The sequence below is a fragment of the Budorcas taxicolor genome, chromosome 16, assembly GCF_023091745.1.
Source record: "Budorcas taxicolor isolate Tak-1 chromosome 16, Takin1.1, whole genome shotgun sequence".
In the NCBI taxonomy this organism is placed as follows: Eukaryota; Metazoa; Chordata; class Mammalia; order Artiodactyla; family Bovidae; genus Budorcas; species Budorcas taxicolor.
In genome coordinates, this window is record NC_068925.1 from 2,380,739 (window position 1) to 2,403,181 (window position 22,443).

The following is a 22,443-nucleotide window of genomic DNA, read 5'->3' on the forward strand; positions in this document are numbered from 1 at the left end:
TGAAAAATTCCATGGACAGAGAAGCCTGGTGGGCTATATAGTCCATGGGTTAGCAGGAGTCAGACATGACTGAGTGACTGAGTACACACACATGGCACACATGAGTGTAAATATCTTAACCTACTTCATCTATTTTTTTAATGTGTCAAAAATTAAATACATTACTGATGGTGATAAAGAAAGTGAAGATATAATAATTATGGGGGTGCTATTCTTTCCCTTTCAAACTGTGATGCTAAAGAAGTCTCTTGGATGCAAGGAGGCCAAACCAATCAGTCCTAAAGGAAATCAACCCTAAATATCCATTGGAAGGACTAATGCTAAATTTGAAGCTCCAATACTGGCTACCTGATTCAAAGAATCAACTCATTGGAGAAGACCCTGATGCTGAGAAAGAATGAAGGCAAAAGGAAAAGGAAGTGGCAGAGGATGAGATAATTAGATAGTATCATGGACTCAATGGGCATGAACTTGAGCAAACTCTGGGAGACAGTGGATGACAGAGGAGCCTGGCATACTACAGTCCATGGGGTCACAAACAGTTGGACATGACTTTGATACTGAACAACAAAGTAATTCTTTCCCTGAACTCTTAGATAAGCAAATTGTAATGAAATGAAGTAGTATCAGTCCTATAATTAAGATAACTGATTTTTGTTTTGAATTTATTATCATCTGTGCATTCTCAAGTATCTCAACTGTTCTTTTGTATCAATTTCTCTGTCTATAAAATAGCAATAACATCTACTATCATTAAGTATGTCAAAGCAATGAACACAATATCTTGGATTCAAGGAGCCTCTTCAGAAATTTTAAAAATCTTGGAGAAGGAAGCATTTGCCAACATCTAGTTTTCCATAGAACGAAGGCTACTCATTTAAATATTGAAATTATTTTAACAATATTATTAATACAAATTCTCTTACAACAATGTTCACACTTCCCTGCCTTCTTAAACCTTCAGGCAGAGTTCATTCTGCCTTGCTGTCTCATGATACACATGCATGAATAAATACTTGCTCTTATCCTTGGCTTACAGGACCTGCCACTATTTGCTGACATGGAACATTTAATTGGGCTCTGAATTTACATAGAATGCATATTCCTCTATCTCCTTTCCTTTCTTGATTCTCATCACTTGATTTTCAAGATTCTAGAAACATTCTTTAATTCAATTAACTACTTTTTCCGAATATGATTTTCATTGTCATCTATCATTCTTTATCACACTGATAAAGAGTAGATAGTTCTTTGTTAGTCATTTGATTTTACTTACAATTCTAAACGAGACCTCACTTGAAAGAAAGGAACAGAGATTATCTCAAGGCTCTTTCTCTTTTTATTTAATCTAAGATATTCAGTGGTTTGCTAATGTTTACCCATACTTTCAGTATGGAAATGCAATATATGAGGCAGTTGTTAATTGATTCTCTGTTTTTTCAAGTATGTTGGCTGTCACAGAATAATGACCCTCAAGGACACATTTTATAAGGAAGGCTGAGTGCTGAAGAACTGATGCTTTTAAACTGTGGTGTTGGAGAAGACTCTTCAGAGTAGCTTGGACTGCAAGAATATCAAGCCAGTCCATCCTAAAGAAAATCAGTCCTGAATATTCATTGGAGGGACTGATGCTGAAGCTAAAGTTCCAATACTTTGGCCACCTGATGCGAAGAGCCGACTCATTAGAAAAGACCTTGATGCTGGGAAAGATTGAGGGCATGAGGAGAAGGGGACGACAGAGGACAGGATGGTTGGATGGCATCACCAATTCTATGCACATGAGTTTGAACAAGCTCCGGGAGATGGTGAAGGACAGGGAAGTCCAAGCTGCAGTCCATGGGGTCACAAAGAGTGAACACAACTGAGCAACTGAATAGCAACAAAAATATAAATACGTGACAACCTTCTGTGTGCATGCTAAGTCACTTCAGTTGTGTCTGATTGTACCATCCTATTGACTGTGGCCAGCCAGGCTCCTCTATCTGTGGGATTCTCCTGGCAAGAATACTGGAATGGGTTGCCATGCCCTTCTACAAGGTATCTTCCCAATCCAGGGATCAAACCCACATCTCCTGCAGCTCCTGCACTTCAGGCAGATTCTTTACTGCTGAGCCACTGGGGAAGGCCATATATGACAACCTTAATCATTCTAAATATAATTACATCAATGAATCCACCTAGAAAAGTTCACATCTGTGTTATTGCATGCACATACACAAACTCTTTATCTATGTATCATCTATCTAAATGCTTTAAACACAAAATATAAATGTACATATATAAATATGTATATCTTTTGTGTGTAAAGCTTATTATGGCAAAGCTCAATCATCTTCCTTTTTGAAATTTCAACATTATCTCTCTAAAAGTTTGTTTCATAACATATTTTTTCCAGCTCTTCCCTTAGACCATATGTTCACCTTCTCTTTATCTTCCAATTCTATTATTCTATTTCTATATATGTTCTCTATACTAATTATATGATAGTGAAATAAGCTTACATGCTCTCATGTCACAGCTAAAGAAATAGTTAATCGATATAAGGGTTACATATAGCAAAACACTATTCCAAGAAACAATTATAGGTATGATACCTATATAAATATAAATATGCAGATACCTTTAAAAGAAGGAAAGAAAGAGAAGATGTCTACCATTATCCCCTAAATATTCCTTTCCAGCAAAGAATCCAAGCTATTAATACAATCCAGATGCCCAATGAAGACATATTCACTTTCCCCGAATCAGGCTATTAATCTCGGAAAGATTTTGCACATATTATTGACCTTCCCATCCTTCGTTGTCAGTTGACTTCAGTCCACAAGAGCAATATTCTCCTAAAGTGCACACACAGACACACACAGACAAGCATGTATACCTATGTAAATGAATATCTGTTTTCATGTTTCTAAATAATAAAATTGTGTGTGCTTAGTTTCTCAGAATTATAAGTGACTTGCTCTGGAAATAGTACAATGCAAAGTAGTAACAAAAGATTATCTTGCTAATAAAGATATTTATAATTTACAAAGCAGTGGCAGCATTTGCACACATTCATTGTGTTTTAAAAACAAATGATACAGATACAGATTTTTGGCAAGCTATTACCACTAAATGTGGTAACTAGTTTAGATATAGTTTGTTAGTTGCCAAGCCAAAGAGAAAATAATTTCTGAAGCTGTCCACTGACATTTTTAGCTTGGAACTTCAGTATCTACCGCAAAAAAAGTCACAGTGCTCCAAAATATCACTCTTATTTGCCCTTCTCTATAAAAGGAGAGCGATCCAATCACATCTGTTCAATCCATCAATATTTTTAAATGTTGCCCACCCCCAATTAGTTATCTCTTCTCTCTAAAAAAGTTTTTTTTTTTTTTAATTAGGCAAGAGGGAGAGAAAAAAGAGAGGATTTCTTAATTTTTCTCTCAATCTTTTCAACATATGATAGTTTCAGGATTTATCCAACTTCTGCCTAGAAATTTTCCTGGAATTTTGTTGTTGTTTTTGTTATAGTTCTCTTTCTCTTAATCTCCCCTGTATTCAATCATCCCCATTAGATTTTAGTAGGCTATGATGGCTGTATTATCTGAGAATCTTGGTGATTTATTGTTTACTTGGTTCTCAGTAAGAGTTGGTTTTTCCTTCTTCACTTTATTATCAGAATTGGTCACATGTCATCTGGTTGCTTTCCCAAGGAGAAAGTGGTACTGCACCTCCCTATCCATCTGGAAATAGCCAGCTCCATATAAATGTGAACAAAACTGACATATATTTTTATGGGAATAAACTTTAAAAGCAACTGTTCAAGCTTCATCATATTTTTTAACTTTGAATACTGGTTACAGGTCATATTTCTGCAATGATCTGTTGCCTGTCTATAGGAAGGATTTTATATATATATATATATATATATATATATATATATATATATATGGAATTTTGAAAATTATATAACTACAAAAAATAGCAGATGCAACTAATAATTGTGATTTTCCTTGTCCAGAATGAATACAAATTGTTATTTTGATTACCTGAATAGCACAAGCTTATTGTAATAAACTGCACAATTTCAATAAAACAAAGGGAAAAATAGAATGATTTACTCTGTGATTTCCATAATTAATGATGATTATTTTTATTGACCGTTTCTAATATGTGTATGTATGTAAGGTTTAAGGTGTATAATACTTGTGCTTTTATAGCAGATACTTACTTTTACAAAAATTTAAATCCTTTCCCTTTTCCCCTAACTTTCCTATCCTCACTATCATCTCTAGGAAAATATATTAAAAAAATCATGACTTGTGAATATTCCCATCACTTTTTCCAAGCTCATCTTATTATATGTAAAGACTTCAATAATATCTTTTATCAACTCAACAAATCATATTATTATTTAATCTGATATACACATAAATGATGCCTAATAATTACTAATATCATTGTACAATGTCATTTATTAAACTACATTCCCAATGAGAGGCACTTTTCACTCTAAGAAATTATTTCTCTGTAGAATAATTGCTAGGCCAAACTATACATAACAGTTTAATTAATGCCCATTACTAACTTAGTTTTAAAATTTTCTGTGACAACTCTATGGAACTGAATAATATGCTTTCAAATAAGTGATATAACTGAGTCTGTATTACAACTGGGCCTATTATAGCAATTCTTGTCTAAAGTTCTTACTACAAGAGAACGTTTCACAAGAAGGTTATAGAATTCCCAAGTGAATGATTTGCTATTTGTTGACCCATACACAACTGTATAACTGGAGACAGAAAGGTTTCTCAGTGTTACAAGTAATTTTTATTTTGGTAATAACTACCACTTTATAGACAGATAAATTGAGTTAAGATAAATATTGAAAATTTCTAACAAATATGTAAGAAATCAACTTCTGAAATACAAGTCAGTTTTTCAGTGAACTAAGGTATTTGCATGGTCATTGTCTCAGTGCCACTATGCCATCCTTGTTCCTTAGACTGTATATCATGGGGTTGAACACAGGCGTCACAATCGTGTAGAAGAGAGAAAGCACTTTGTCACTTCCTGCTGAGCCTTGGGTCTTGGGTCTTAAATATGTGACAAGGCCTGATCGGAAGAACAATGCCACAGCCGTAAGATGAGAGGAGCAGGTGGAAAAGGCTTTGCCTCGACTTGTGGCTGATGGCAATTTAAGGATTGTGGAGATGATTTTGCCGTAAGAGACAAGTATCAACAGAAATGGAGCCAAAACAAACTGCACAGCAACTGTGAAGACCAACATTTCATTCAGAAAAGCGTCCCCACAGGCCAGCTTGAGTATGGGAGGGATGTCACAGAAGAAGAAGGGCAGAGAGAAAATCTGGCCTGTCTGGCCTATTTGGATTGGGATTCCACTGATCCAGGAGCCAGCCAATAGCTGGATACACACCTTGTAGTTCATGACTTGGAGAAGGCAATGGCAACCCACTCCGGTATTCTTGCCTGGAAAATCCCATGGATGGAGGAGCCTGGTAGGCTACTACAGTCCATGGGGTCGCAAAGAGTTGAACACGACTGAGCGACATGACCAGAGGATAGTGCAGAGGGCTACAAATGGGTGCTTAGCAATCATAGGCCATTACGGCCAGAAGGAAGCACTCAGTGGCCCCAAGTATAAGAATGAAGCACGTTTGTGTGGCACAAGTAACTAAAGAAATCGTTCTTTGTGTCCAAAGACTCGTGAGCATTCTGGGGAGTGTAACAGACACATAGCAGATTTCCAAAAGGGAAAAATTGCCAAGGAAAAAATTCATGGAGGTCTGGAGACCAGGGTCTAGTTTTGTTATCCGAAATATGATCCCATTGCCCATCAAGATAATTATATAGATGAGTAAGAACAGTCCAAATAAAAACCCCTGGAGATGAGGAACATCAGCAAAGTCCAGGAGAACAAATTCCATCAATTTAGTGAGATTACCTTCTGGTGCTTTTTCTTGGTGTTGCATCTGTGAAAAGGCAGAAATGTATTATCTGCTTTTCATTTTTACCATCAAGGGTCAGTGCCTGTTTTATAAATTGTATCAGGATATCCAGATTGATTTATATGATCAATGCAATTGTTTCTAATTTAAGAATTTTATTATTTATGCATTTCTCCTTTCTCAGTTTATAATCCATGTGTTATCACCATACACTCTCCCTTGAAATATCTTTTAGGGCATTCTTTCTGAATACAGTCCAAAGTCAAAAAAGTTAAAGTGTTAGTCATTCAGTCTTGTCTGACTCTGTGATCCCATGGACTGTAGCCCACCAGGCTTGACTGTCCATAGGATTTCCTAGGCAAGAATACTGGAGTGGGTTGTCATTTCCCTCTCCAGGGGATCTTCCCCACCCAGGGATCAAACCCAGGTCTCCCACATTGCAGGTGGATTGTTTATCAGCTGAGCTACCAGGGAAGCACCAAATGCCCGGATCAGCACAGGCATTGGATAAATTGATAATCATTGAAGATAGACCTACAGTCTTGCTATGTTATCTCAGTTTTAAATACTTACATTATTTTGTGGCCGTGTCTCATGGCTTACGGGATCTTAGTACCTCAACCAGAGATTGAAGTGAAAGTACAAAGTCCTAATCGTTGGACTTCTAGGGAATTCCCTTAAATATTTACATTTTTTGGCAATTTTGTATTTCTCTATAACTTTTCTTTACATACGTCAGTAGAACTATTAATATAACAGAAATTATCTTCCTTATATATTTTCAGCTACATATTTCAACTCTTCATTTCCCTCCCATCACTTGATGATCTTGATCATACATGTTCTTATATACAATTCACATTATTAGGCAGTTTTTTAAAAATGAGAGAATATTTTATTTAATTGTACATAGGGGAATAAAATACATATATTTCAGTAAGATATTATGTGGGGGCTATCAGAGGGTTGCATTCTGGAAAAGTCGTGTGGGAATAGATACAGATAGAAGCAATTAAGAGGGTCACAGAGGGGTCACCGGACTGTGGTCACTAGCTGTGTGCGATACTTCCTGTCATGCTTTACCCTGTACTCAGTGTGCCTCTCTGATGTCTTTGTTGTTCCTCAGAAAATAATAATTCAGATAACAGTTTCTAAACTCACTTTTCTTGAGTTAGGATATTGAGATTTAGCAATGATGGATACATTGATCATTTGTGCATTGGTTTTGTGATTGCAAATCAGTGCTTATTTTTTAAATCATACTTAAGTTTGAATCCTAACTCCATTACTTATCATCTGTTATATTAAGTAATTGTTTAAATTTTCTTTGCTTTCTTATTTGAGATAATTAAATATTATATTATTGACAAAATTAGTTATCGCTTTTAATATGTTTATGTCTAAGTTATGGTCCTATAATTATAATTATTAATATGGTACAATGTTCTTAAATCTTTAGTTGCCAGGGTTGTAACACACTCCCTAGAAAAATTGTTTTTGGTAGAGCTATTGAGTTACTTGCTGATGATTACATTTTTGCATTTTTTTCCTTTCATCAGAGCCTGGAGTAGAATACGGTCTTATCTAAATAAGGAATGAGACTCCTCTAGTACAGAATTTCAGAGTTTCAGGGCTGACTCTGCATTGTACCATTGTTAAAGTGACTGCCTCCTTAAATGTTACACTCCAGGCATCACTTGACTCAATATGACTCCCAGCCCTGTTTCTCATTTCCCCATCCTTTATGTTTCAAGTTTTTCCATGCAAGCATAGTCTAAATATTGTGTCATGGACAAAAAATACAATCCTGACAATCGAATGATGACAATCGAATGACCTGCAATCGAATCATGGCTTCACTTGCCTGCTTTGTGACAATGTGAATTGCTTAATCTCCCCGTGCCATAGATCACTTGGCTGTAAAACTGACTAACAGTTGTACCAACAGTTAAGATTGCTATATGAATTAATTCATTTGATACATGTAAAGCAAATTAAAGATGTTTTGGCATTCATAAAAGTCTATTCAAAAGCTAGCTATTATTTTTGTCATTAAAAACTAAATTTTATTCTTCTAAATTTCACTCTCTGTCTTACCATTATGAAAAACTGCTCTCTAATTTACCTTGACTTTGTATCACATGGTTAATGAGGGAATAAAATAAGATATTAAAACAATCATCACAGTGATATAAAAATCCAAGACTCTTAGATGTGAATTCTCCAAGAATTTTCTGCCAGTAATTGCAATAATAGTATGACCTCCACTCTGTAGAACTAATAGGGAGAACACACACAACTTTGTAGCACATAGTGCTGCAATTTGGCTCCTTCCTTTCATTTACCCTTTATTTTCCCACTGATATTACATGATCTGAGATGGAAGCACTGAGACTATTTTCCTACTTGGGAACAATAGAGAACATAGAAAATGCTTGTTTGCTTAATATGGTGTTCATTATTTGATTCTGAAATTGAAAAAAGAAACAGACACTTTTAAAATTGTCAATCTGAAAAGGGAGAAAAGATTAATATACAAAAGAATACAATTTTAATCTTTATCACTTTATGAATAAAAACATTTAGTATGAGCAATTTCACCTATTACTTGAATAAAATTATTTCCAGCGCTATATAAAATGCAGTTTGTAATTGTACAGATAAGACATTTTGGTGATCAAATCTTGTATGACATGAAATAGGTAATATCTGAGTTTGAATTTTTCAAGAGTAGAACAAGGTGTATTTCAAGTATATTTGTATATCTGATAAATATTAGCAATGTAATCCTTGAAAATAATTTAAAAACAATGTTGGACTTAAAGCTATCTTTATTATTTTATAAATCCTGAATTCTATAAGTTTCTTTCTTCAAAATAATTGTTCTTTGAACTCCTCAATGGTTGTAACTTTATTTTATGTGTTATGTTATTTAAAATCTCTCATTGTAATATCAAACTGAATAAACATATTTAACTTTTTTGATACAATATGTTGACTCAAATAAAGTTTTCTTTAATATCATCTTACCTAGACTTTAATTATTACATTTTTTGACATTTCAAACGGACTTAGTACCATTATTTATTATTATTTAATTGCAAATTTTATTTAATAGAATAAGAAACATATAAAAGATGCTTTAATGAATTGAAACATTTGCTACCATGTTAAAATTTAAAATTTACACATTTAAAGGTTTAAATTATTAATTTTAAATTTAAAATAAGAATTAAACTTTACTATAATTATTTTCATATTTACCTTTCTTACTTGAGATGTTGCTGATTTTTCTCACTAGAGAAGATCAGAATATTTAAGTTCCCGTAACTGAAATTACCTGTTTCACTAAAATTATTCAACTGGACTTTAAATATTCTGTTCTTTCTATACATAAAGTGCTCTTTAAAAGTAGCTATCTCTACCCAAGGGATCTCTGCAACCTGGCACATTTAAATTTCCAATTTAAATCATCACTTCGTGAATTTTCTGACTTGCATTTTTTTTTTAAATTTTCCCAGATAGCTCTCACTCTACTCAGAATATTTTTTTCTTCAGCCTCTAGAGGGAATAGAGGACACAGAGCATTTTATTTCTCAAATGTGAACAGGGTGCTAAGTAATATTATTTGCAGGCTCCCCAGGTGGTACAGCTGGTAAAGAAGAGGCCAATGCAGGAGATGCAAGAAACAGGGGTTTGATCCCTGGGTCAGGAAATTCACCTGGAGTAGGAAATGGCAACCCACTCCAGAATCCTTGCCAGGAGAATTTCATGGACAAAGGAGCCTGGTGGGCTACAGAGTCATACATGACTGAGCCCGTACACTCACACAGCATTATTTGGGTCAATCCAAAACAGACATGCATCCAGTTCTTAACTATTATGAACGCATTATGCAGAGTCTCTGTATGTTTCTTGATTCTTAGTTAGAGGACAGATCTGTGTAATAGTTATAATACATATTCTGATGGCAAATATTTTTATGGGCAAAATTAGTGTGTTATTGATTTCTTCAGCAACCTGAGATTTAGCTGATGAATGTATTAAACATACATCAAAATTTTAAAATTTAACCCAAGGTTAACCATAGAAGGAGAAAATTTTTCCTCTCTTTTGCAGCCTACCACCAAATTTTCCCAAATTTATTTTACATGTTCAAGGTGTGAATACTTTCAGACTCTAGTTACAATATAATGAGAATCTGGAATAAGTCCAGCTGAGATCATAGGAAAGATGCTAAGCAAAAAGTTTGTGAGTTATATGTTTTCAAGAATGGAGAAATTTCTCCAACATAAAGACTGTTTAAAATTAGAGCCAGTTTCTCATGACCCCGAAATTGGATACTGGTTCCTGCTGCTGCTGCTGCTAAGTCGCTTCAGTCTGTCCCACTCTGTGCAACCCCATAGACGGCAGCCCGCCAGGTTCCTCCGTCCACAGGACTCTCTAGGCAAGAATATTGGAGTGGGTTGCCATTTCCTTCTCCATATTGGTTCCAATTATTTAGTAAATAGCGGTTTTTCCAGTACTCTTGCCTGGAGAATCCCATGGAGGGAGGAGCCTGGTAGGCTACAGTCCATGGGGTTGCAAAGAGTCGGACACGACTGAGCGACTTCACTCACTCAAGGTTTATGATTTGGAGAAGGCAATGGCACCCCACTCCAGTACTCTTGTCTGGAAAATCCCGTGGATGGAGGAGCCTGGTGGGCTGCAGTCCATGGGGTCACGAAGAGTCGGACACCACTGAACGACTTCCCTTTCACTTTTCACTTTTATGCACTGGAGAAGGAAATGGCAACCCACTCCAGTGTTCTTGCCTGCAGAATCGCAGGGACGGGGGAGCCTGGTGGGCTGCCCTCTATGGGGTCACCCAGAGTCGACACGACTGAAGCGACTTAGCAGCAGCAGCAGCAAGGTTTATGATTATGAAGAGAAAACATTTACAAGAGGGAACACATATAGTATGTGTCAGTGCGAGTGATTTGGAAGGTTAATTAAAAAGTATCAGGAGCCTCACGGCAAAGATCACGGAAGGCCCGTGAGTAGTGGGTGGTGGGACAGGCTTCTCAAGGGGACCGGATGTGATAAAGGACAGAAGGGGAGTGAGAGGCCAGCCAGGCTGAGCTCCTGCAGGGGCTCATGCAAGAAATAGCTAGTGCTGGGAAGGAGTTACAAGACCTCGTGATTCGCAGAGTGCAGTATTATGCAAGGGCTTCTCGGGCGGCTCAGTGGTGAAGAATCTGCCTACCGAGGCAGGAGAGGCCAGGGGAGCCTGGCGGGCTGTCGTCCAAGGCTTCTGACAAAGAGTCCGACACAGCTGAGCGACTGAGCATAGCTCAGCCCAATATCATGCGTAAATAAAGAAGCCTTCTCCTGGAATAGAATAGAAATTCCAGAAAAGGCTCAAATATACATGAACATTTGTCATTGACTAAAATAGCTAGTAAAGTAATGCTCAAAATTCTCCAAGCCAGACTTCAGCAATATGTAAACCGTGAACTTCCTGATGTTCAACTTGGTTTTAGAAAAGGCAGAGGAACCAGAGATCAAATTGCCAACATCCACTGGATCATGGAAAAAGCAAGAGAGTTCCAGAAAAACATCTATTTCTGCTTTATTGACTATGCCAAAGCCTTTGACTGTGTGGATCACAATAAACTGAGGAAAATTCTGAAATAGATGGGAATGCCAGAGCATTCCCCTCTTGAGAAACCTATATGCAGGTCAGGAAGCAACAGTCAGAACTGGACATGGAACAACAGACTGGTTCCAAATAGGAAAAGGAGTACATCAAGGCTGTATATTGTCACCCTGCTTATTTAACTTACATGCAGAGTATATCATAAGAAATGCTGGGCTGGAAGAAGCACAAGCGGGAATCAAGATTGCCGGGAGAAATATCGGTAACCTCAGGTATGCAGATGACATCACCCTTATGGCAGAAAGTGAAGAGGAACTAAAAAGCCTCTTGATGAAAGTGAAAGTGGAGAGTGAAAAAGTTGGCTTAAAGCTCAGCATTCAGAAAATGAAGATCATGGCATCTGGTCCCATCACTTCATGGGAAATAGATGGGGAAACAGTGGAAACAATGTCAGACTTTATCTTCTTGGGCTCCAAGATCACTGCAGATGGTGATTGCAGCCCTGAAATTAAAAGACACTTAAACCTTGGAAGAAAAGTTATGATCAACCTAGATAGCATATTCAAAAGCAGGGACATTACTTTGCCAACAAAGGTTCATCTAGTCAAGGCTATGGTTTTTCCTGTGGTCATGTATGGATGTGAGAGTTGGACTGTGAAGAAGGCTGAGTGTCAAAGAACTGATGCTTTTGAACTGTGGCGTTGGAGAAGACTCTTGAGAGTCCCTTGGACTGAAAGGAGATCCAACCAGTCCATTCTGAAGGAGATCAGCCCTGGGATTTCTTTGGAGGGAATGATGCTGAAGCTGGAACTCCAGTACTTTGGCCACCTCATGCGAAGAGTTGACTCATTGGAAAAGATTCTGATGCTGGGAGGGATTGGGGGCAGGAGGAGAAGGGGATGACAGAGGATGAGATGGCTGGATGGCATCACGGACTCGATGGACGTGAGTCTGAGTGAACTCCGGGGGTTGGTGGTGGACAGGGAGGCCTGGCATGCTGTGATTCATGGGATCGCAAAGAGTCGGACACAACTGAGCAACTGAACTGAACTGAACTGAAAATAGCCTATCAAATTGGTAAGGTGTGGGCATTTAAAATACCTGTTATTTGGACAATTGGGCAGCCTTAGAGGGAAAAAAAACAGTATATGTATTTTTGATAACTATCCCACAGCAAGATAAACCCTGAATGATACACAATTTTGTGTATTTTAGAGTGAAATGATGACAGTATTCTAAGAAATGGGTTTTATAATTTTGGAGTAAGAAAAGTTTAACTCATTAAAATTTAGAAGGCAGGACACACACACACACACACACACACAAACAAAAAAAATTTGTAAAAATAAATGATTCCAGATGCTAAAATGTAGCAAACCCCATAAGTATCTAATATAATTAATATAATGGAAAAAATTGTTACAACTAAAATCAAATAAAGCTCCTTCTTTAATACAGAGGAAAAGTCCAGAGTATAAATTTTAAAAATGGGTAAAACAGATGAATTAACAATTCACAGAAGAAAATTATTCCTTCAACTACAGACAACAGCTTCATTTGTAGGAAAAAAATAATAAGTAAATTGTAATCTGAATAATGATACAGTGTTAAAAATCTGAGACATTTTCCTATGCATTGTGTATGTGTGGAGAGGAATATCCGATTGACCAGTATCACAATTGTGCTTACTCTTTGAATTAATCAGTAAGCAGGCATACATACTAAGATATGCAGTAGCATGATATTGCAACAAATTTGTGCTTGAAAAAGTGTGAATATTTTATGACTTAATGAGCCTTGATTTTGATACTGTCATCTATTCTTTTTTCTCCCACAGTTATATATCTTTAAAATATGTTCTATAATTTATCAAAAATTTCTAGTGCTTGAAAGTAGACTGGCTTATTGTGACCCAGTGCCTCTTAACCACAAATGAAAGTTATTTGTTTTTAATTGCTTTAGAGGTTGGAAAATTAAACTTGGCTTTAAGTATGTCCTTTTATAAAGATGTTGATTTATTTTACAAAGCAATTCTGTAACATCACCAGTCTTGAATCATATTTTTGTTGCTTACTACTTTTTTATAATAAAAGGTAATTCATTTTTCTAAATTAGTTTCATTTAAAAAAAAAGCATAGCCAAAAGTAAGACAGTATTATGCTTTTTTGCATGATAGAATATGCTCATTAAATAAAATTTAAGAAATGGAATTATGTATATAGGTATGATAAATGGTGTTCTAAATACTGCTTTTTACCTTAACAAAAAGGATATGTACATTATGATTATGATTTGGTTTGCTTAAAAATATACTTAATCCATGCTCTATGTAATTGCATTTTATTCATTTCTATAACTCCTTGGTTTTCCTCTGTGTGAAATTATCACAATTACAGTCAATTCTAGTTTGATAAAGATTTGACATTATGAATGATGTGAAATGAGCATTCTCAGATGCATCCCTTGGCACACATGTGCACACATTTCTTCTGGTACATGGCTAAGGGTAAGCTTTTCTTGATGAAGGCAGGCTGTGTGCTAATATGCTGTACAATTCACACACCAGCATCAGGAGCTTTCATTACTCCACGTCCTTTACATACGTGATAGAGTTAGTCTTCTTGTTTATTTCATCCTTGTAATGAATGTGTCATAGATTTCATTTGATTTTAATCTGGTTTTAATTTTCTTTTACTGGTTGCTAATGGGTTATTTCCTTCTTTTTCCTTGGCATTTAGATTATTCTATCTTGTGAAATGCATCTTTAAGTCTGTTGTCAATTTTTCTCCTGAATTTTTGATGCTTTTGATTTAGAGCACTCCTCTAACTATAGTGTATTTAAACATTTTATGTTGAAAAACTTCACTCTGAATACCAGTATTCCTTAGTCCAGGAAGTGCAACAGATTAATGTTTACATTATGACTAATAATTTTATCAAAAACACTTTTCTCGCACCAACGTCATGAAATTAATAAACATTATCTTGGAAAAGACTCATTGTTATGCATTTTACTTAAGTTTACAAATTATCTGAGATTACATTTTAAAATAAATTTTGTGAAGTGAGGGTCAAGCTCCCTTTTTATGCACCATTATTAATAATTAAATTAATATAATTTATTAAAATGCTATCTTTTCTACATTTTCTGCAGTATGAACTTTTGCTTATTCAAGTGTGCCCATGTTCTGTAGTCATTCAACAAGTATTCTCTAAAGCTTTCCATATGCACTAATCTTTGCTAGCTGAAATCTTTTGGTTTTAAGTAAGTTGTAACAATACAGAGGGAGACAAAATAGAATATACATTATGAATTTTGGATGAAAATATTGGGAGGCCAATTAGATAGATATAATATACTATATTGTTTTAGTACTTTGGCCACCTGATGCAGAGAGCCAACTCAATGTAAAAGACCCTGATGCTAGTAAAGATGAAGGCAAAAAGGAGGACAACAGAGTATGAGACAGTTGGATATTAATCATGTCACTGACTCAATGGACATGAAGCTGAGCAAATTCCAGACATAGTGGAGGACTGAGGAGCCTGGCATGCTATAGTCTATGAAGACACAGAGTCGGACATGACTTACCAACTGAACAACAACAAATCAAATAAGCAGTGAATTTTTGCTGACAGAGACTAGTCCATTTAATATGAGATCAGCAAAAAAATAATAATTTCTTATAAATACAAACACTAGGGAGATAATCTTGATATCAGAAAGTTAAGCATAAAATGGCAGGATCATGAGGATAATCAATTTATATTAATACAGGAAGCAAATTTTCAAATAATGTCCGATTAAGATAACTGTAAAACTAAGTGGGGGAAAGATCACTAGCTCAAAGCAGTGGATAAGATGTTCAACATTAAGGCAGTCATTTTCTCAAGGCTGTCATGACATCCTTATTCCTCAGAGTATATATCATGGGATTAAACATCAGGGTAACATGGTATAGAAAGGAGAAAAAAATCTTTCCTGTAAAAATGTTGGAATCATGTCATAAATATGTAATGGTTCTGGGTCCACAAAATAAAGGCTCAACTATGGGTCTTCCCAGGTGGCGCTAATGGTAAAGAACTTACCTGCCAATGCAGGAGACATAAGAGACACAGGTTCAATCCCTGGGTAGGGAAGATCCCCTGGAGAAGGGCACAGCAGCCCACTCCCGTGTTCTTGCCTGGAGAATCCCATGGACAGAGGAGCCGGCTGGGCTACGGTCCACAGGGTTGCAGAGAATTGGACAAAACCGAAGCGACTTAGTGCACACGCGTGATGTGTGGTGGGCAGGTGGAGAAAACTTTAGCTCATCCTGTTGCTGATAGCAACATTGGATGAAGAAGTGATTTTACTGTAGGAGCCAAGTGTCAACTGAAAAGGGATCACGACAAACAATTCACTAATGGTACAACTACAGAGACTGACATCTCATTCAGAAAAACATCGCCACAAGCCAGCTTGTAGTTAGATCCAAAAATGACAGAGGGAAAATTGGCATGCTTGCCTTATCCTGACTGTAACACCACTGATCCAAGAGCCAAGCGTCATCAGCTGAATACACAGCTCCTGGTTTATAAGTAGGGGAAGTTGCGGAAGTTACAGTTGGCCACATAGCAGTCACGGGCCATAACTGTCAAGACCAAGCATGCAAAATTATATATATATATATATTCTGACTGTGAAGGTTTATGAATATTCTAGATTTCCAGGAAGGAAAAGTTACTGAGGAAAATACACATGGAAATTTGAGAGCCTCGTCAACTCTGATTATAAGAGTATTGCTCTTGCTTCTCACCAGGATAATGGCATAAAAAAGGAAAATATTACAAAGAGAAACACTCAGACATTGGGAATCAGAAAAATCGAAAAGAACCAGTGTTATCATTGAAATGAGATGTGCTTTTTGGTTGTGTGTGTGTGTGTGTTTGATGTTCTCTCTGTGAAAAGAGTGAAATCAGCAATTCTTATTTTTATTTTATATAGTAATTTTATTTTATATAGTATAGCTATATATAAATATATATATTTGTTATTGCTGTTCAGTCTTCCAGTCATGTCTGACTCTTTGCAACCCTATGGACCGCAGCACTCCAGGCCTCCCTGTCCCTCACCATCTTCCGGAGTTTGCCCAAGTTCATGTCCATTGCATCCGTGATGCCACTCAACCATCTCATCTTCTGATGCCCTCTTCTCCGGCCCTCAGTCTTTCCCAGCATCGGGGTCTTTTCTAATGAGTCAACTGTTTGCATCAGGTGGCCAAAGTATTGGAGCTTCAGCTTCAGCTTCAGCATCAGTCCTTCCAATGAATATTGAAACATATGCCTTTATATTATATAAAATATATATTCTACATATGTAAAAGTGCCTATGTACATATGTATCCTATGATACATATGTATCATAATCTTAAATTTATCTCATTTGTAACTATTATTAAAGCCATTTTAGTCCTTTTTGAGACTAAAATGAGACTAAAGCCATTTTAGTCCTTTTTGAGACTTGACCAAACATTATATATTCTGGCTCTGTTTAGTTCATAAAAAATGTGCTATTTCTTTCAAACATCAAATACTATTTGGCTGATATTGAAATTTCTGTTAGCTACTAAATATTCTGTAAAATGTTGGGAGGCAATAAGAAGAAATGCAGTAATTTTCTTCCATATATAGTTTTTATTTTCTGAATAAAATTTATTATTTTTGTGATGTGCATATTATTCTCTTTGTAATAAATCCATACTACAAAAAAGTATAAATAAGTAAATAGGCCAGACATTATCTGAACTGTCACTGTAAAGAAGCCCATTCTCTCTTCTAATACACATCCAGATATTGCTGACATACATACACACCAACTAGAAAGATGCACATGTGAAATGTTATATGAATACATAGATGCTATCTTCCTTTGTTTCACAAAAATAGAGTTATATTTATACATACATTTATGTACTTATTAAACGCCTGAAAAGCTTGGGATTTCCTCACTTGCATGGCTCTAAAACATTGTCCTGAGAGACTGTGCAGCATCACATAGTAAATGGGCACCCGCGTCTACTATGTTCCAAATGAGAACAGCTTCCCTTTGCTTTGCTAGTGTTGTCTTTTGCAGTATTAAAAAAAAAAAGCTTTTAATAAACATCCTTGAAAAAACACGATTAACCATCATTCTTGGGCAAATACTTTTATGAGGCTTCATTGATATCATTTTTAAAGTAAAAAAAAAAATTCTACATATTTTTTAAAATCACTGTTCCCAAAAGATACAGAATTTATTCCAGATGATTAGAATAAAAACACCATAAAAAAAGACTGCTTTCACAGTGTATTACTTTCCTAGATCTATTGTAACAAATAATCACAAATTGAGTGGTGTAAGTAACAGAAGTTGACTTTCTCACATCTGTAAAAGCCAGTGTCCCAAATCACAGTGTTGACAGGGTTTTCCTCCACAGACTCTAAAGGGATAGTCACTCCTCACTTCTTGCAGCTTTTGATGGTGCCTGGCCTCCTTCGCTTCATGGCTGTGTCACTCCCATTGCTTCTTCCATCTTCACGTGATATTCTTCTATGTGTCACTGCGTCTCTATTTTTAACTTAATCTCCCTTCCCACCTTATAAGAACTAAGAACAATGATCATAGGATATAGTGCCCTTTCCTTAAATTAAGATAATCTTATTTCAAAGTCCTTAACTGAATTACACCTGCAAAGGCTTTTATTTTCCTAATAAGTTCAGGTTTGCAGGTTGTAACCTGACATATTTAGAGGGATCAACATTCAACCCAAAGCAGTTTATAGTTTAAATTCCTAATATTCCTAATATTAAGGAGACACTTCAAAAGTAAACCTTGAAGCGACAAGCTGGAGGAAATGACGTCACTAGAGAACAATCAGCATTGAGGTAACAAAGGATCCTTTCAGGGTTTGTACTCTGAAAGGGTTATGGACAGTTGCAAAATAGAGAAAGAAGGAAAAACTGCAAGAAAACACACAGATTCCCCTACTCCCACCAACTTGGATGCGGTTGTTATTTTCTCATCGTCTAAATCCAGTCGTAAGTACAGAAAATGACAGTGAATATGCCTGAAGGAATGGGAAGTTTCAAGCAAATTTCTTACAGGCATGACCATGATCATTGGTTATATTGCAGTTAACTATCATTTTATTGCTCAGGAAATCTTCTTAACTCACTCTTTCCCAGTGAGAGGAAAGATAGGTCTTCAGAATAGATCATTGCCATGGAGATAATTTGTGTTTTGATAACCCAGAAACCCTTTACTCTTTGAAACTAAGGTCCTTTCACATAATGTGAGATGGCAGTGATGATACTAACTTTCAGTTTATAGGAATATAGAAATAAACTAGATAATATTTTCTGATGTATTTACATGGGAAACATAGAAACAAATTGCTTCTGTAATTTCAAGCCTTCGAGTCAAGTTGATAATTTACTTAGTAGTTTTCTCAGTGCTACGGTGGTATCTTTGTTCCTCAGAGTAAATATAATGGGATTCAACGTTGGGATCCAAACTGTGTAGAAAAGAGATCAGCTTCCCAGTTTCTTCAGATTGATTTGGTCTGGGCTGTAAATAGGTGGTAGAGGCTGTGCTGTAGAATAAGACCGCCACTGTGAGGTAAGACGAGAAAGTAGAGAAGGATTTAGCCCTCCCTCTGGCAGATCGGGGTTTCAGAATGTTGGAGATGATTTTGCCACAGGAGACACCAATCAACAGAAATGGAACCATGATGAACACGAATGCAACTACATAGACTGCTATCTCGTTCACAAATGTGTCCCCACAAGCAAGCTTGAATACTGGGGGGAGGTCACAGAAAAAATGATTAATTGCACTAGACCCACAAAAGAGCAGAGAGGAAACCTGCCATGTTTGCCCAATTACAACAGGAACTCCACTGACCCAGGAGGCAGTGACCAGCTGGACACAGACCTGGGGGCTCATGATCAGACCATAGTGAAGAGGGTTACAAATGGCCACATAGCGGTCATAGGCCATCATGGCCAGGAGAAGACACTCTAAACCTCCAAACAGAAGGACCAAACACATTTGTGTAGCACAGGCAATGAAAGATACGTGCCCTTTCTGGTTCAGAAGGTCCGTGAGCATTCTTGGGATAGTGACAGTTACGTAACAGATTTCTAAAATGGAAAAGTGGTTGAGGAAAAAGTACATGGGGGTCTGGAGAGTAGGGTCAATTCTTGTTATCAGTACAATGACACTATTGCACATCACGATGGTCAGATAGAAGATGAAAAATATCCCCCAAAGAATCCATTGGAAATTGGGAATATCAGAAAACCCCAAGAGGATAAATTCCATCATTGTAGTGATATTTGATTTTTCTGTTCTTAATTTGTACTCCATCTGTAGATATGATAAATTCAAGATGGTTAATTCATTAATCCTTTTGATTAATGTTTCCCTTCTGTTAACTGGATCAGATGCATGAACCTATTTACATAATCCATACAAGTACTGCTGCCTTTGCCTTGCTCAGTTTCTAAGAAATGAGATTTGAAACCTCAGCAATGAACTGACGTGCAGTTAAAATCAATTAAAGAAATAAAATCCTTATTTTTTACACTTGGATGTACTGATACCAGAGGGCTTCCCTGGTATCTCAGCAGTAAAATAATTTGCTTGAAATGCAGGAGATACAGGAGATGTAGGTTTGATCCATGGGCAAGGAAGATCGCTTGGAGGAGGGGATGGCAACCTACTCCAGTATTCTTGCCTAGAGAATTCCATGGGCAAGGAGCCTGGCGGGCTATGGTCCATGGGATCACAAAGAGTCAGACATGATGGAAGTGACTGAGCAGCAGCAGTAATGATACCAGAAACAATACAATGTATGCATTTTTATTTAGAGCTATTGTGCAGCAATAGTATTAAATTGTTTCACTCCTTTTAAGAGTGCAATTATATATGACACAGCCTGGCTATTGTTTTTCTTTGGGTTCATCAATTTCTTTTTCTGTACCTATTGACTTATTCCATTTTCTTTCAACTCAAAGCTTTTCACTTAAAACTTTTGCCTAATTTTTATTCATAACATTTTAAGCCCTCCCATTTCTACTCCAATGAGAACTGACTTTCTTAAACTCAGTCCTTGTTACTGGGAGAATAGATACGTATAATTGTATTGTTCTCGTCTGTGTACCTCACCCATCAGTTATGTTACACATGGAAAGCATGTTACATCATGGGGTCCAATAACATTCGCTATTAATACCCACTGTACACTGCATTACAAATACCAATTAACCCTTAACTCAGTCCATACATATGACCCATTCTTCATGATATTTGGAGTTCCCTAATAGCTCAGTTGGTAAAGAATCCACTTGCAATGCAGGAGACCCTGGTTTGATTCCTGGGTAGGGAAGATCCAGTGGAGAAGGGATAGGCTACCCACTCCAGTATTCTCGGGCTTCCCTTGTGACTCAGCTGGTAAAGAATCTGTCTGCAAGGCAGGAGACCTGGGTTCGATCCCTGGGTCGGGAAGATCCCCTGGGGAAAGGGAAAGGATACCCACTCTAGTATTCTGGCCTGGAGAATTCTATAGACTGTCCATGTGGTCACAAAGAGTCAGACATGACTGAGTAATTTTCACTTTCATGATATTTTAATATAGTCTGTTCTTAACCTATGTGATTCTCCGATCCATTGTTATCTACTTCTCTTACAACCAAATAAAATACTTCCTATATAATTCCTTTGTAATTTTATCTAATAAATGTAACTTCACTTAAACCCTATAATTATTTATTTTGGGAATGCAAATGGCAAAAGCGTATGAGTGGGACTAACACACACACACACAGAGGCCTGTTATCTTGCTTCAATTCAAGTTCATGTAATCAGTTATCAGGCAGTCAACAGTGTGTGACAATTTTCATAACACTTTATTAATGTTTGTTTTCTGTGTTTTCATATTTCATTAAATCTACTATGTCTGTTCCCATCTTCCAGCTCCACAAACTATTGCTTTTGCGTTAATACTTTGATTAAAAAAATTGAGTCAACAAATGTTCTCTCATATTTCTCTATTTCCATTAGAATTAGTTTTCAAAATTACCTTAACTGAAAGTTTTATTATAAATACTATTATTATTATTGCTATTTCACTTATTTCTAATTTTATCATTAAAAAAGTTAAGAAATACATTGGTTAAGTTGTTAACTAATTTTCAGATAAAGATCTCAGAATTTCATATTTTTCTGTTTTATCCTTTTTATCTTAAACCTCAAATCAGAACTACTTTTAAATAAAACCCATTTAACATCTTACCTTCATGAATTTATATGAAGTTATCTATGAGAATATAGATGTTTTGACCCTGTAAATTTTTATAATTCTTTTGAATCAGGAAGTCACTGTCATTCTGGAGTCTTCTTAAAAGATCAGCTGCTCTTATGTAGGAAGTAGTCATGCTCACCCTGGGGGACATTTTCTGTTGAGTATCAGTTTAATTTCTAGAAGACTGCTTCTGTTTGGTGATCATCTGGGTTTATGTTTTAAGACTACTTTTTCTGTAGATGATTTGTCCTCTGACGCTCCTTCTTGGCATAAAAGTTCCCCTCTGTGGGGGTGGAAAGATGACACTTAATTATCTAGTATCAATAGTGCAAAAATGACATTTATCTAGTATCAATAGTGGAAAAATGATATTTATCTAGTATCAATAGTGGAAAAATGACACTTAATTATCTAGTATCAATAGTACTTTCTGGAAAAAAAATTAAAACTTTCAATTTATTGCATTTCAGACCATTAGTAATTGCTGTAAGTTTGTCTTCCTTAATTTTATTCCCATAATTCATTCAGA

General features: G+C 36.2%; 1 protein-coding gene and 1 pseudogene across 1 annotated transcript; both read right to left on the bottom strand.

Moving 5' to 3' along the window:
* Positions 1–4,948: 4,948 nt before the first annotated feature.
* LOC128061685 (olfactory receptor 10AG1-like) lies at positions 4,949–5,981 on the bottom strand (annotated as a pseudogene).
* Positions 5,982–15,470: 9,489 nt separating this feature from the next.
* Positions 15,471–19,978, bottom strand: LOC128061752 (olfactory receptor 10AG1-like). Its single transcript, XM_052654127.1, has 2 exons — positions 19,126–19,978; positions 15,471–15,571 (listed from the first exon to the last, which is right to left on the bottom strand). The coding sequence occupies exons 1-2, from the start codon at positions 19,976–19,978 to the stop codon at positions 15,471–15,473; spliced, it is 954 nt and encodes a 317-aa protein (XP_052510087.1).
* Positions 19,979–22,443: the final 2,465 nt, after the last annotated feature.